This window comes from Alligator mississippiensis, chromosome 14 (genome assembly GCF_030867095.1).
Source record: "Alligator mississippiensis isolate rAllMis1 chromosome 14, rAllMis1, whole genome shotgun sequence".
Lineage (NCBI taxonomy): Eukaryota > Metazoa > Chordata > Crocodylia > Alligatoridae > Alligator > Alligator mississippiensis.
Genome location: NC_081837.1, coordinates 36,617,035 through 36,632,415, shown reverse-complemented (window position 1 = coordinate 36,632,415; position 15,381 = coordinate 36,617,035). Strand labels below are relative to the sequence as shown.

The window sequence follows — 15,381 nt, the reverse complement described above, 5'->3', positions numbered from 1 at the left end:
GGGTGCTGCTATAAAATGGGCTCAAAAGCTACAGAGTCTTTGCCTTGCCACCAAAGCAGCTAAAGCCAAAGAAATTAGTACCCTCATTCAGGGTAAGTGTGAGATCCCCTTCTGCTCTGCAAATCTCCTGGAGGAGCAGAGCCATTTAGTTGGGTGGGATACAAAAGTCTGAAGGTATTTCTTGTACTGGACGCAGTGCAGCTACAAGCCCGAAGAAAATAGTTCTGTATTGAAGATGGAAGTCATCTGTGGGAGAGCGGAAGGAAAGTGGTTGTCCATCTGCAACTCATGGAGGGGGTGGAATAAAAGGAAGGATGGTTCTGCAAGTACAACGTCCCCATGGGATGTGGGAGATTTTGATTCCAGGACGGTCCCAGATTTCCTGTGTGACCAGGGACAAGTCATAGGGTCAGATCCCGTTCCATCTATTAGGCATCGAATTGCAGTCCTGTTCCACCCTATTGGAGTCCACGAAACACCCCTGCTTTTGTAACAGCCATTGTCTGAGCCATCAGGCAATGTCAGAGAAAGCGGCAAGTAGGAGGAGAACCCACCTGTGCTTTGCATTGAAGAGCATTTCTGAGACCCAAGCAGGGTGGAATAAGATCACACTGAGATGCCTAACAGGTGGCCCGTCATGTCTGTGGCCTCGATTTTCTATGTTTAAAATGAGGATATGAATACATCCCTACCTCCTAGGCACGTTGTAAAGATAAATAGCTAGGTAGGACATGTGTGACTAGCAGGCAGAGTCCTTGACTTTTTCAGGCAGAAGGAATCCTTGGGCGGTGTGTAAAGAAACACCTCTGTTTCACTATCTTTATCACTAGCCTAAGGTGATTTTGGTAAATGAAATCTGGCCACCAAAAGCAGAAAGAGACTGGATTTAGTTCAAAGGCAGGGGGTGGTTGCGATTTGTTTTGGGTGGTCTGGGGCAAAGGTAGCCCAGAAGCTGCAGTGTACCAGGGGCAAGTGGATTTTCCTGACCTGGAATAAGAGGCAGCTGAGCTAGGCATGGCTCCCAATCACACGCTCATTGTTGGTAGCCAAGAAGGAATCTTCTCTACTGGCAGATTTGCAAGGCAGGATATGTAGGAAGAGAAGGTGACATCATGGTCATTGGGCCTGAATAGATCTTATGCTGATGGGTTTCCCAGACAAGCTGTCTGTGCAGAAAAGGGAAGGAAGTAGTGACCAAAACCATGCGTCTTTCACCAGCTGTACTGCGTACCACCTCTTTGTTGATCTGCATGGTGAAGGTATCTGTCATCAGAGTGCCGGGCTACACCACATCCGGTCTCTAAATTGCTGAGAGTCGTAGGCAGAGCAAGAGAAAAAACTTAGCCATCAGCATGCATTGGAGCTACTACTTCTCCCAGTGGCTTAGGGCAAGCAGCTACCATGATACAAGTGATTAATATTTGGTTTGCAGCTTCCAAAGTGGATCCTCAAAGGCCACAGGACACATACAGCAAACCTGGTTTTCTTCCCCCCAGTGCAGGGAGCTGCCTCCTTTGTTCATATTTGGGGTCAGGAAGGAATTTTACCCCAGGTCAGATTGGTGCAGACTGTGGGAATTTTTACCTTCCTCTGTAGCAGGGGGCATAGCCCTCTACCTGGGCTCCCTTGAGCATATATTAACAACCTTTTATACATGCAGGACATTGGCTGCTGTGGTTCCCCTGTTTTACTTGTCATATGTTAGGCTGTTAGGTCTTTCATTGTGTCTGGGTTGACTGTAGTTTTACAAAGAATTAAGATTAAAGATTTGTATGAGATAGTTTGGATAGGGCTGATCCAGCCTCAGGCAAGGGGTTGGACTAGTCAGTGTTTCTCAACCCAAAAGTGGGTCACCAAAATATAGGAAAGGGTTGTGAACAAACTTTAAAAATGGATCAGCAAACTTTAAAACTGGATTCTCCTTTAAAGGAAAACAAAATTGGGAAACCGTGGCTTTTCCCTCGCAAGGTGTCAGAGTTGCAGCCTGCAAGGGGCTGCTTGGGTGCCCCCTTGCCCCACACACCCACTCCATGCCCCACACAGTGTGGGGCTGGGGGCGAGGGGCAGCAGGTCAGGAGTCAGGACTGGCCATCGATGCTTACAAATGGGTTCTGGTACAAAAACAAGTTGAGAACCACTAGACTAGATGACTTCAGGAGGTCCCTTCCACCCCAACTTCTCTATGAATCAACGTTTTTTTCAACCAGTTTCCCATTGCTCATGCAGCAATGACTTCCTCCCTCACTCAGCCCAAGGTGCTGGCATATCAGTGATCTCCAGCATGATCCTCCTTTCTGTCTGTGGATGTAGCACAAGGAGGGCTCTGACTGCAGATGGAGTCAGCAGTCATGGCACATGTGATCAGCTGCTCCAGAGACCGTGCCTAAGAATAACACCGGGAGTGAGAATCATAGGAGGTGTTGCGAAACACCAGGGCTTTCAGCTACGTTAAGCATCCGTTGTCATTTTCATGCATCCCCTTTTGACACTGATCAGCTGTTTTTGGCTGAGTCTCACTTTATGCAGGCCAGAGGTTCCCACGTTGCAGTTCCTGGACTACTGCAGAGAACTAACCGGTCACACAGTGGCGGCTCCCACCCTTGCTCCCAGTAATTTGGATGGCAAAGAAAAAAATGAAAAATCCATCCAATATTTCCCTGGTGAGGTTTTACCATGAGGATAATTCCTGTAATTTATCACAGGTCCAGGGAGGATTTCTAAGCTATCGTGACCAGAGAGGAGGTGTTCACATTACAAGGTAGAGATTGGTCATGCAGTGGAAAAACATCCCCTGAATAAAGTCCTGCTTCTACCAACACTTGCTCACACCATGAACTTTGTGGCTATGAGTAACTATGTTTAAGAACAGTCACTGTGTTTAGTTGAGGGGGGGGGCCAGGGTGTTACTCATGCATATAAGTATTTGCAAAATCAAGGCCTAGGATTGTAAGCCCTTGGGACAGGGATTGCGATCCTGATTTTCTTTCTATTTTATCCCAATAATAAATCAAGAATAAGTTTATTGAAGTTGGTATACACATGGGATCAGAGTCGGTTCTTGGGTGTATGTTTATGTGCGTGTCATATATTGGCAAGGGTCTTGCTAATGTATAAGATCCTGATCTTGATTAAATCTGGGATCATGCCCTAGGCTTATAATTTGCTAGTCACAATGCTGTCTCTCTGACCTGCAACCATAATGTCTCTTGTGGTGCCACAGAAATGTGTGGTCCATTACAGCCATATCTGTCCAAGGACTGAAATCCTGGCCAGGAGGAGGTAGGAGTTAACAGGTCCCTTCCGACCCTACCAACTATGAAACTATAAATCAATCTGAGCAATGGACATCTTGTGAAATGTGGCCAATTCAGATGGGATAGCTCTTGGGCATGGCAAGAGGTGGTCAGAGGAGATTTAAAAGAGGAGAATGGTCCCTGGGAACCTGGTCAAAGCTTGTGTGGTGAGGGAAAGGTGTCCAGGGGGACTGGCAGGGGTGGGGTTGAGGTTTCTCAGCTCCTATTGATGCCCATGGGAGTGGTAAATACTCATCAGAGCAGATCTCTGGGTCCACCAGAATCAGGAATGAGCCTGAAAGAACTGAAAGGTTTGTGATCATGATCAAAAGAAGAGTGAAAGGAATGTGTAGGAGATGGGAGAAGTGTAGGCAGGAGCGTTGGAGAGGCTCTGGAGGTGAGGGAGAGGAGCTGAAGCTGCAAAAGGGAAACCAGAGTAGCAATCTGAGAGCTCAAGAAGCACCTGTATTGTTAAGGCTCCAGCTTCTATTAGGGAAGAAACCGTCTCCCTGCTAAGTGCCTTCGGGTTTTATTATGAAGGAACACAGAATCCCTAGAATTCATTCCAGGGATTACAGTGAGAGATAAGAAGCTGGGGGGGGGGGGGTGTTATTTATGAATCGCTGCACTAAGTAACCTTGAACAGAGCACTTCCCTTCTCTTTGGTTCAGTTTCTCTTCCTGTGAAATGGGAATAATCCTCCCAAGGTTAGTTTAAAGATAAGGCTTGTAAAATGTCAAGGGCTCCTCGAATAGAAACTGCTTGATAGGTGCAAAGCATCATTATTATTATGAACAATGCAATCGGCACAGCTTGAACGCAAAACCATAAAGCTTCTGAACACAGTAAACATAGATAGGAAGCAGGGGACAGCCGAATCGTTTAAAAATGCAGGGCTGAGTTTCAAGACGAAGTGGTCTGTGAGTCTGCATAAAGACTTATCAGTATTATTTCTGATTGTTGTAGCTTGTAAGCTTCTTCAGACAGGGTGTGTTTCTCCTCTTTGTTCTATCTGATCTATGTGGAATGCACAGAGAATCCCTGGATGTGGTGCATAAGCCTTACGCCCTCCAGGGCTGTCAGCACCCAACAAATAACTCAGCATTGTCATTAATAATTTCACGGTATAAGATTAGAAGCATCCTGAGTGATCCCAACACATTTGACTTCCTCAGGCTTACATGAGTGATGGTTGCAGGTTTTACGGACTTTTCCAGTGGCTCTGTCCTCGGTCACCAGTCTGTTATGCGTGGGCCCATCTGTTAGGTCACGTGTACTTCTAAGCCAAATGGGTCAAGACACTGTTTCTAGGTCTGGAAACTCTCCTCTAAGATACCCTTCTAGCATTAGACCTCTTACCAGACACCTGCCTGGCACAGGGTCCTACTAAGGCTACACCTTTTCCAGCAGCCCAAGCCCCTAAGACTATCTGAAATGTCCCTAACCTCCCGTCACAAGCTCTTCTATTATTTCCACAGACTCCCTAAGAGCTCTACTTAGGTGGTGAGTACCAGAAGCTTTTAGATTAACCCAGGGTGTCAAACTGGTTCCCTCCCCACCCTCTTCCCCCACCTCCCAGACAGATCTGGACCACATTGCTCCTTATGGACCAGTTCTAGACCCACGTCCATCAGTGGGGCAAGTGGCGGTGGCATTAACCCCCGTGACTGCCTGAGCTGCCGTGTTAGTTCAGGGAGTCATGATGGACGAAAGCCATCACACTGCTCACCCTGCCACCAAATTCCCAGCACTTCCACAAATTCCCAGCGCTTCCAGGAGTCCCCTGGGCCACGTGTTTGACATCTCTGGATTAGCCAAATACAACAGGAAAGCAAGGAGCACATGTCTAGTAAAGGACTTTCTAAGGCTAAGATTGAGCCTTTCACATGGATCTCGACAGGAACCCCAGCCTGTTCCCCGGGAAGGGAAAGAGGAGGAAGCCACTTTAACCTGACACACACTGTTGGGGTAAAATGCTCTCATCAGGACATGCTTTCACGTCTCAATCCACCGTAGCAAGTCCATCACTACAGGATATCACTGGACCCTCCTGGAATAATTTCTGGGGCTCACAAAATGTTGTGTGGAGTCAGCGACTATCTTTTATTATACGTGTGTACAGCAACTAGCATAATAAAGACGTGGCCAGGCTGCAGTTCTTGGGTAATTAAACTATTAAATTGTTTTAATTACTTTGGCAATTAAAATATGATCATATGTTCATTCACACCTGCAAGGGAGGGAGGCGGCGATAATTTAGAGCAGGATAATGAAGTTTGGAGGAACAATTCCCTGGTGACAGATGCTACCCAGTGTCATGATGTTGTGCTGCCGGGGAACGATGCTGTAATGACACTGGTGATGGTTGGTGCCAGGGCAGGTCACACACCAATCCAGTGACGAGGACTGCTCAAAATGCTTTGAGTGGAAAATAGCGTGACCCAAAATAGTGTCCTTTCAGGTCAAGCACGTCATTTTTCATAACCCCTTTCTTTGGTTTGTTCTCAGTTTGGGTTGATTTCCTTTTCCTCGTGTGTCACTCAGTGGGTTGCTTCAGCGCTTTGCTCTTTGACCTCATTTCACAAGAAAGCAGGCCCTGGACTCCATGAACCCCGAGAGCTTGTCTAGTCCGGTGCCCTTTCCTCCAACGTGCTTGGCTGAACCACTTCTCCTTTCTAGGTCTTTGTTTCTCTGCCCTTTTGTCTGGCTTCTCTCTTCAAACTGGAACCCGCTACTGTATGTCCAGAGCCCAGGGCAGGGGGCCCTGACCTTGTCTGGGGTTTCCTACCACTAGTTTAATACCAATACGCCATCCATGTCTCGGCCTAGCAAGAACCGGACGCGGGAGGGGGGTGAGCCCTCGCGACCCGACTTCAAAGGGGCTGCTCTCTTGTCTGGTTTGACAGCTCCCCTTCAGCCACTTCCCTGCCCCAAAAGATTAGACTTAAAATATGTGTATATGTAAAAAAAATAGGTATATGTAAATGTATTTCTGGAACATTCTCAAGATGACAAACACGCACGCGTGTGCACACAAGTCAGGGTGAGCTCCCTCCAGCCCCTTGTCCCCCTGGGGCTCCCTTTCAGCTCCGCTTCACTATGACCCTGTGAGGTAGAAACAGGAGTCATTGCGTCCTCTCCGCTAGGGAAGAGAAACCGGCTTTGTCACTGTGGTGAAGTGATGCGGCTACACCATCATCACCGTGATGTCGTTGCATGTCATCAGCCCTGGTGCTGCCTGGGCTGCAGCTTGGCTGTCTGAGGGGGGCACCCCGCGGGGTCCAGACAAGACCCCAGGGGTGGCTCTGAGGGGCACCCAGCATGCTTTGTGAGCAGCCTCCGTTTCCCATCATCCCCCACCCCTCCCTCAGGCTTGACCAAACTCCCAGCACCCCTCCACCCAGCATGCTTTGCGAGCAGCCTCCATTTCCCACAATCCCCCATCCCTCCCTCAGACTTGACCAGACTCCTAGCACCCCTCCACCCATCATGCTTTGCAAACAGACTCCATTTCCCATAACTCCTGCCCGTCCCTTAGGCTTGACCAGACTCCTAGCCCCACCCTAGCACCTCTCCACCCAGAATGCTTTGCGAGCAGCCTACATTTCCCATCACCCCCCGCCCACGGGGGCGCGGGCGGGGCCTGCCCAAGGAGCGGGACGGGACGGGGCGGGGCGGGCTTGGCTCCGTTGGCATGGCGACAGGCTGAAGACGCCCCGGCACCGCCGATTGGCCGGCGGGGGGCCGGTATGCGGTGGCGTCAGGGCGGGTGCGCGTGACGTGAGGGGCGGGGCGCTGCCGGGGCCGGGGGCCGGGGGCTGCGGGGCGACGCGGGCGCCGCGGCCGCAGGTGAGGGGCGGGCGGGCGCGCGCACGGGGGGGTGGGGTGCAGGGCGAGGGCGAGGGGCTTGGATACTTTTCCGCACTCAGCACAGGAGGGAAAACTAAGCTGGCGTGGTGCAAGGGGGGCTTTGAGGCTACCGAGAGGCGCCTCGGGGTTGCGGCCCCTTGCGGGTGGAGAGACCCGTGGTGCAGGCGGCCCTCCCCTCTCCAGGCGGGTCCCCGGGCAGCTGTCAGCTCGGCCGCACCCTTGGCGGCAAGGGGCATGGGTCCCACGGGAGCGAGGGGCGCAGCTTCTGAATGGGGACGAGCTGGACCTTGAATGCTGGAGGCTGCAAGCGAGAGGGGCGGCAGGGAGGGGGAATCCTGGTCCCATCCAGTTCCCTGTCCCTTGCAGCCTCCGCTCCCCGCCACTGCTGCGTGACACAGGCGTGGGCGAGGGGGACCAGGGTCTGGCCCCATCTGTGCCTGTTCCCAGGTGATGTTCCTGGCTGCTCTCACACGTTTGAGCCGTGCCCCTGTTGTGAAAGGCTGCGCATCTGATTTCCAGTCGCTGGAGTCAGGATGTCATCCTCCGGGGGTCAGGCTGCTCAGCTGACTGCTCCGACCCGGGCAGGACCGTGCGCGCGGCAAGCTGCGCTGCGCTGCCCTAGCCATGGCAGCGCGTCAACCTGGAGGCGGAGGGGAAACTTTCTAGGGAGCAGCTGGGATGTTCTTAGAGCTTCCCGACCTGCTGGGCTGGGCCGGGCTGGGCCGGGCCGGCGCAAGTATCGCCTTGCCCCTGCGAGCAATAGGACAAGTTCTGGCATCTTGCTGAGTGCAGAGCGAGGTGAACAGGGTATTACATTTGGGTTCTCAAACCGGTGTCTCTCCCTTTTGGCAGCAGAGCCTGGTGTCAGGACGTGTGCAGTAAGGGTGTGACTGGCGTGCTCGGCAGCGCCAGCAGGATTCCTACAGGAAACCGTCCTGTTTCAGGAGCTGGGATGGGCTGCGTTAGTAACAGAGGTGAAGGAAGTGTTTTTTGTCTTGCCTTCACATGAGCGGCTCTTATTTGTCATTCTGTGAAGCGATAACAACTTGGAGGGCAGGGCATTTGGGGTAAGTGTTTTCCATCCTAGAAGGAAGAATATTCTGCAGCCCGACTGCGCTGTGTGCAAGGCCGCTTGTTCTTTGAAGACTTGTACTGGAAGAGATGGCTGGGAATCGGGACTCGGGGGGGCTCTGTCCTTTGCCCTGCAGCGTCCAATCGCTTCATCACTCTGCTTCCATCTTTTCCCACCTGTAAAACCAGGATAATTTTCTCCTCATAGGGGGGACTGTGCATTTTAATTATTCTAAGCAAAGTCCATTGAGACTCCTTGCACAAAAGGTATAGACGAAGTATCAAATACTGGAATTAATTTGCTCAGGTGCATGCTGACACCTCCCACTGGGTGCATTTGGCACTGCTTAACTGCATGTTAAACACCCTTGGGTGCTGACAGCTAGTGGAGAGTCTCCAGTGGCTCAGGGGAGCAGAGCCTGTGCTTTTGCCACAGGAAAACCTGAATCCCAAGTGGCCGTGTAATGCAGTGTACAGTACTGACAGGCAGGGGGTCCTGGATGGCAGCAGATTTTTTACAGTGTTATGTGAAATACAGATATCTTTGAGACCCCACAGGGAAATTGTTGCCTTGTCTTTCTTGGTAACTGAAACAAGTGGTTCCTGGCTGATTTGCTGGCACTCGGCCAGCTTGTGAGCCTTTTAAGGTTGTAAGATGCACTGCTATGAAAAGAGGCTTTTCTCAATGGTGTGGGTGGGGTAGTCAAGTCCACGTGGTACTGCTAAGGGATGCAAGACTCCTGTGTGTTTGTTTAATGTCTTAATTATGATGTCCAGCCATTCTGCTGAAGTCTGTACCCCTAAGTGGCAGTGTCCTCTGTGTCCGAGTCTTTTAAGCCATTGTCTCCAGAGCTGCTACCTTGCTGCTCCACTCTCCAACATTGGAGGTGCTTCCCAGTGTGATGAGGCTATTTGCACAGTAGTTGGGTAAGGCAACAGGAGCTGTTTCTCCACTGAATCTATGACTTTCAACAAATGGATTGCTCTGAATAGCTGTCAAGCATCAGTTGAAGAGTTAGGTTAATTAAATTCAGAGCCCCATAATGGCAGGGCGCTCCCTCATCACATGGACTGAAGAAACCTACATGTGCTGTGCTCAGGGCTTCTAATGAGCGACTGAATCTTTAATGCCACCTCTGCACTGCTGTGGGTGTCTAATATAGTCAACCTATTATAAGTCAAGGGTGAAAGTCTGATGAGGATCTTCCTAGCATAAAACCTGATCTGGGATCCCTGACCTGTTGTTCTCCTTGAGACCCATGTCTTCTGCTGATGGTGGGCTACACTCAGTGATTGCTGTCACCTTTTCTGTGCACAGTTTCAATTGTTTGCTCATTCTGTTCTCAGATATTTGCCTCCCATGAGACTGGGGGAGCTGCCCCAGAGTATGGTTTCAGTGTGAGAGGCGGGGCGTTTAAATCTCAGGGCTGTAGTTGGATCTTCCCCCACTTCCTGTAGTGGCATAACTAGCCGGCCGTACCGCAGCAGTGGAAAATTGTTTTGTGTTCTCTTGCAGCTTCCTTTGAGTCTCAGTGCTTTGTGCTGACATGGTAACTACGTGGTGGATCTCCGCAGCTGGTGAACAGGGACAGCTGCTCCAAAGAGGTAACTCTTCTCTGTCAATATGCACGTGCTTTACAAAGCCACTTCTCCCACCTTGTTTTGAGCTGGGAAAGAGACCATGAATGATAGCATTTTGGATGTGTTTTTTTGCTCTTTGCAGGGTTTGGGGTGGGGGAGCGAGGGCAAGGCCAGGATTTCTCTGGTGTCTGTGGGTTTTTTTCTTCTTTGTGTCAGTTTCTACTCTTATGTTAGTGAACATAATCTCCTGGATGTGAGCTGTTATAAGGCACTCTGCACTGCTTAGACAGCTATGGCGTTGCCTGTTCCCATTTATCTCAATGGAGTATTAACTTTGAGGAGAAATGGCACAATTAAAATCAATATTGTTTCCTATTTTGTTACACGTTAACAGCTTTTCTAGGATTATGGGCAGGTTTAGGATCCAGACAGCACTTAGCTGAACCATTGTGACTGACACTTTTCCCTCTATGCTGACTGCTGCATCTGCATCATGCGTTCTTATGTAACTGCCTCCTTTATGTGGAATCAAACCAACTGGGTCATTACAGGGATGAAATGGGTTTTGTTAGGATGTTGCAGGATGTGTACTCAGAGGGCTGTTGTTCTATTCAGAGAGTTAGGAGTTGGCGCATGAAATTCCTTCGTTTTGCTGTTCTGCAAGTATAGCGCAGTCCTGTAGCAACCAAAACATTTTGTGTAACTTATAACACTGTTGTCACTGTCTGTGGTGGGGCCGGGGGGGTTGATTTATTTTTGCCACAACAAACGTCCAAGGTACTTTAGCTGAACAGGGACGTGGTTTGCTAGCACAAAATGTGAGCTGTCCTAAAGTGTGTGCATCTGTTCTGTTCTCTCTCTTCAGGCAGCTGAGACATGAGCCTCTAAACAACATCTCTCCAGCATGTGGAGAGGATTTTGTAATAAGCCCACATGAGGCGTTGTTGCTCAGAAAGCCATTGTTATACAAAATAGCTTACTGATGTTCAGCGCTATCCCCTTTCTCGGGCATTGCTTGGATTTTCTTGTTGACAAAGCTCCGTTTTGTACATTATGGCTGTTACGTGATTGGAAATGTGTCTTCTGTGCCTTTTAAATTACAGTTTGGGACTCTGCAAATGTTTTTTCCAGACCAAAGCACCAGCAGTAAAGGAGATAAGCGGAGTCCTTCATTCATTTAGGACCTGCTCCAGAAAAAGAAGTAATTAGCAATAGTGCTTTCATAGCTAAGGAAGAGCTGGGCTTTCTGTTTATGAACTGATTTCTCCCCATCCCCCCTCCCAAAGTACTCTGATTGTCACATAGTAAATAATCTTGAAAATTATGGCAGGGCAAATTTTGGGACCTTTTGGTCAGAGAGCTCAATGCACTTTTTCCTGGTGAACTGATTGATATGTGGTTTGTGCAGCCCTGCTGAGAGCCTGAAATGTGTTGCAAAGCAGAACTGAGTGGCTGGAAGAGCATGTTTCATAGATTCATAAATGTTGGGGTCGGAAGGGACCTCAGTAGGTCATCGAGTCCAATCCCCTGCCCTGGGCAGGAAAGAACCCTTTTTCAATATGCTCTTCAAAATGTACTGCTCCAGTTGGATTGGTTGGAAATCTCATGTTACTTGAAAGCCTAGAATACAGCTTGCGGAGTAACGCTGAGATACAGTGCTCCTTCCTATTCAACTTCTTCTTTTCAAATTGCTAGAAAATTATCACACGTATTGCTGAGATATCTCTAGTGCTGTTGCTTTTGGGCAGCAGTGGCTTCTGGTTGTGGGCCAGAATGACCCAGGTTGTGGGTGAGGTGGGCTGGTGGTAGGATCTGGCTGCTGCTGCTTGTTCCCATTGCCCGGCCACAGCACAGACTGGATCCAGTGGCCCTGTGGGTTGGCGGTTGCCAGCCTCTGCTGGGGAGTACTTGACAGTAGCTAAGGGAGGGATAGTTTAGGGCAGGAATTGGAGCATCAGAGCAAGGTGCCATGTGAGTTTCTCCATATGGCTGGAGAAGCATTTGATTTGTGAGAACCTGACTTAGACATGGGCTGGAAGTTAACTGCTTGCGTAAAGGGAAGGGAAGGGCTGAGGTCCATACCGGGAACTGTCACATAATTCTTGCTATTGTGTCAGATCAGAGCTTCTCTTTCGTGGTTTCATGTGTAGTGATAGTTGAGGAGCACGGCCATGTTCGGTGGGACATAATCTATTACCTGTGTTTCCTGGTTTGCCATCCTTTGGGCTTTGGGAATTAAATGCTCAGAAGCACAAGGAGCACAGGGCACCATGAGGCCATGCAAGCTCAGTGTCATGTACCAGTTCATTTTCCTTAAATGTGTGGTTGAGGTGATAGGTGGTTTGTGGTGCTTGCTGGAGCTTTGCCCTCAAACTGGTGGGGAAGCTTTCCATAAATCTTTGTTTCATTTTTGACAAATTTACTACCTTGTCTCAAGAGTGTGCTGCCAGATCTCTCCTCTGTGAAGGGTTTGTCAGGCCCAGCATGGCCATTGGGGCTCTGCGTGGCTTTGGTCAAGTTGTTTGTCTGCCTGTCTGTTTGTCCTGTTATTTCTGCAGATGGAAAAACAGAGCTACTTCACACCTGCCATGCTACTGCTGGGGTTTCATGTTATCCAAGCACACCATGCCTCAGGAATGTAAACTGTCAGGAGCTACAGTGCTGGTGTCACAAACTCTTCTAATTGTCAAAGGAGTCTTGGCAGCATAGGGCTGCTAAAAGAGCTGAAACTTTTGTCAAATAAAACCACCCTGCTTATCACATCTGTTTCTAAACAGAGGGAATCTCTGCTCTCCAAAGGGTGTTTGCCGTATGCATGTTTGTTTAGGGCCCAAGATAGTAAAAAAGGCAATATTGTCTTTTTTGGATCCCTAAGATGGATACAACTAGCTCATATAACAGAGTTGAGGCTTTAACACTTTCTCAGAGAGTTGTCTAGATTAGAAGGCTGTTTCCTTCTCCTTACTGTGACCAATATTGACGTGCTTTCTTAATATCTTCATGTCATGCTGGTGAGTAGGCACTGTTAAATAGTTTGCCCATATAACCAATATAAGAGGTTCTACAGGTCTCTCGCACTATATTTTGCTACTATGAGGCCTCATCCTGAGAGTTGTGATATCCCTATAACTATTTTTTTTTTCTTTTTTAAGTCGCAGGCAACATGTGTTTTCATGAAGTCAGTGTGTTGGGAACAGAAGGAAATCGAGGCCACTGGGTTCTGATCCCGAATCTGCCACCTTTACCCAGTCATTTACTTGTTTGTGAATAAGCTTTCAGCCAAGCCTCTTGCGAAGCTTGAATGAAAAGTTCTGCAGAAGCACAGGATGTTCTTGTTATTACCCAGCCCTTCTTGCAGAGTAGTTAGTGTAGTCCTGTCAGCCTGAAAGTCTCTGTGGCGGCAAGCATATCAGCTTGCTCCACTCTCCCAAGTTTCATTTAAATGCCTGGATGAGTCTGTTATACCCAGGACCTACTGTGTAACTCACGTAGGATTGTAGCTTTTCTTACAAACTCCACCTCCCCCTGACAGTCCTGTTCTATAATTACTGATATTCTTGAAACCAGATCCTTCCGCACGGTACTTTTGGGCTGTGAGGGATGAGAGGATTGTAAGCAAATGCCTTGATATAACGCACAGGGCCTAAGGAGCAGCAGAAAGCTTGTTTGCTTTTGAAATTCCAGTCTTACTGGGTTCAATGAACTTCTTAACACCTTTCTTTTTCCCTCCCCCAAGGGGAAAGTCCAGGCGTAGGTCCTGAAAGTTCTCACCGTTACACTCCCGAAGAGGAGAAAGCATAGAAGATGTGAAAGCTATGATTCACGGTAGATGAAAAATTGTCAAGCATTTTATATATGGGATATGCAACACAAATGTGAAATCGTGTCACTGGAATAGGGTGAGGGGGTATGAGAAGGAAGAGGGAGAGGCCTGTCCCACAGCTGGGATTGAGGACCCAGTGTGTTCGGACCTTTCCACAGATGCAAGCAGCCTGTCATCTTGAGCAGGTCACATCAGGTCTCCCTGTCGTGATCCCCCACCCTGGAGTGCTGGGCAACCTCACTAGCATTTGCAGAGTGCTATATATAATATTTTAAATATCTTTGTGTGAGTCTTGAACACTGTCGTGACTTGCAGCTCTGCTGGATGCCTGATGTGTGACAGTGAGCTCAGGTCCACGTGTCTGTTATAAGCGGCGTGGGTGCCAGGAGAAGCCATGCTACTTTTTTTTCGCTCTGATTGAAAGTGGTTTTGCATAGCAGGGTATACTTCAGCTTGCAGAGCCCATTAGGCTACAAATTGATGCTTCCTAGAAGTTGCCTGCCTTGCTAAACATGCTGTTTTGCTTGCTAGCAAATAGGCTGTGTTGAAAATATGCAGCTAGCTGGATTGCTTGACTCCTTGCATTCCAGCACTTCTTGCTAGAAAAGACTTTTTCCTGGCTCGTGCCAGGGGATGACTAGGGTGCTGTCCCACTTTTTGGTGGGGGACACAGAGTTAAAGATGCACTAAACCAGATATTTCTGTTTGTTTGCAAATGCTGTGAAGAGCTCTGGTGCCTGTAGACTAATACTGCCTTTTTGATGGCCTCCTCTGGATTTCAGATGTCTTGTCTTGTTCTGTCCAGCTTTCCTTCTTCTCTTTTTGCTCATGTGGCCATACTCAGAACTGCAAGGGATGTCACCGGTCACTTAATATTTGTTTACAGCTTCTTGGGCCTCGCTGCTAAACTGTTAAAGGTAGTCCCAGAAACAGGACACTCGGTGTACTTGGAAGAGGAAGGGGCTCTTACAAGTATTGTGATGAGCTGGGGTGGGGAACGGAGGAAGGCGTGTGTGTCCTAACTCAGCACGACCTTGGACGTAACAAAAACTTCCGTGTGTGTAACATGAAAACAAACGTCAGCATTGACTTAATCACTCTGCATTTTCAAAACAGTCTGCCACTATTGCATAATGCTTCAGGAGGGTGACAGGAGGACTGGGAAAGGGAGCAGCATTGTCCTTGTATTTTGGATGGGAGAGGAGGTGTGACCATACTCGAAAAGGAGGTGTGACTTGCTCAACACCGTACTGAAGGCAGCTGGGTAAGAACTGGGTAATACCTGCTTTGTTGCTCTGTGCCTCCTCCATTTGCCTATTGTGGTTCCCCAATAGCTCCCTTTTTAAGTCTGGGAGTTGTGGAGCTCAGTTCTTTAATGGCTAGAGGGGTCCCCGAGGTTCTTGGCTGTAGGGCTGTCAAGAGGAACAAGGGTTTGATACGGTGAAATACTAAATATTTCTCCATCTCGAGACCTTGCAGTGATTCAGACACTCACAAGGGCTCTCTTGATGGCTAATGCATTATGATGGCTTGATGGGGTCAGGGGCTTCTGGTTTAGGCTCTGGCAGGGGAGTGCTTAGACTGCTAGAAGCAAGGCAGGCAGTGGGAACATCAGAACCTGCATCTGATTACAGGTCCAGGAGCCGTGTGTCCCACTGTGCAGGAGCTCCTGCCAGCCAAAGAAACCCTTCAGAGGGAAGAGAGCAGAGGGTTTCTTTTGGACCCTGCTTCCTTGCTTCTCTC

At 49.0% G+C, this 15,381-nt stretch overlaps 1 protein-coding gene across 5 annotated transcripts in view; it reads left to right on the top strand.

Annotated features, from left to right (window-relative positions):
• Positions 1-7,094: 7,094 nt before the first annotated feature.
• The window catches only part of PPARD (peroxisome proliferator activated receptor delta), a 30,821-nt gene continuing 22,534 nt past the window's right edge, over positions 7,095-15,381 (top strand). Inside the window, exons 1-3 of one of the 5 annotated variants that reach the window (XM_059717454.1) lie at positions 7,126-7,142; positions 8,016-8,230; positions 9,751-9,839. In XM_059717454.1, coding sequence (XP_059573437.1) covers positions 9,782-9,839 — 58 coding nt within the window. In that variant the 5' untranslated portion in view covers positions 7,126-7,142; positions 8,016-8,230; positions 9,751-9,781. Of the gene's footprint in view, positions 7,143-7,514; positions 8,231-9,749; positions 9,840-15,381 lie in introns of those variants that run through there. The other 4 variants (XM_059717455.1, XM_014598285.3, XM_019484869.2 and 1 more) reach the window with 4 other exon arrangements.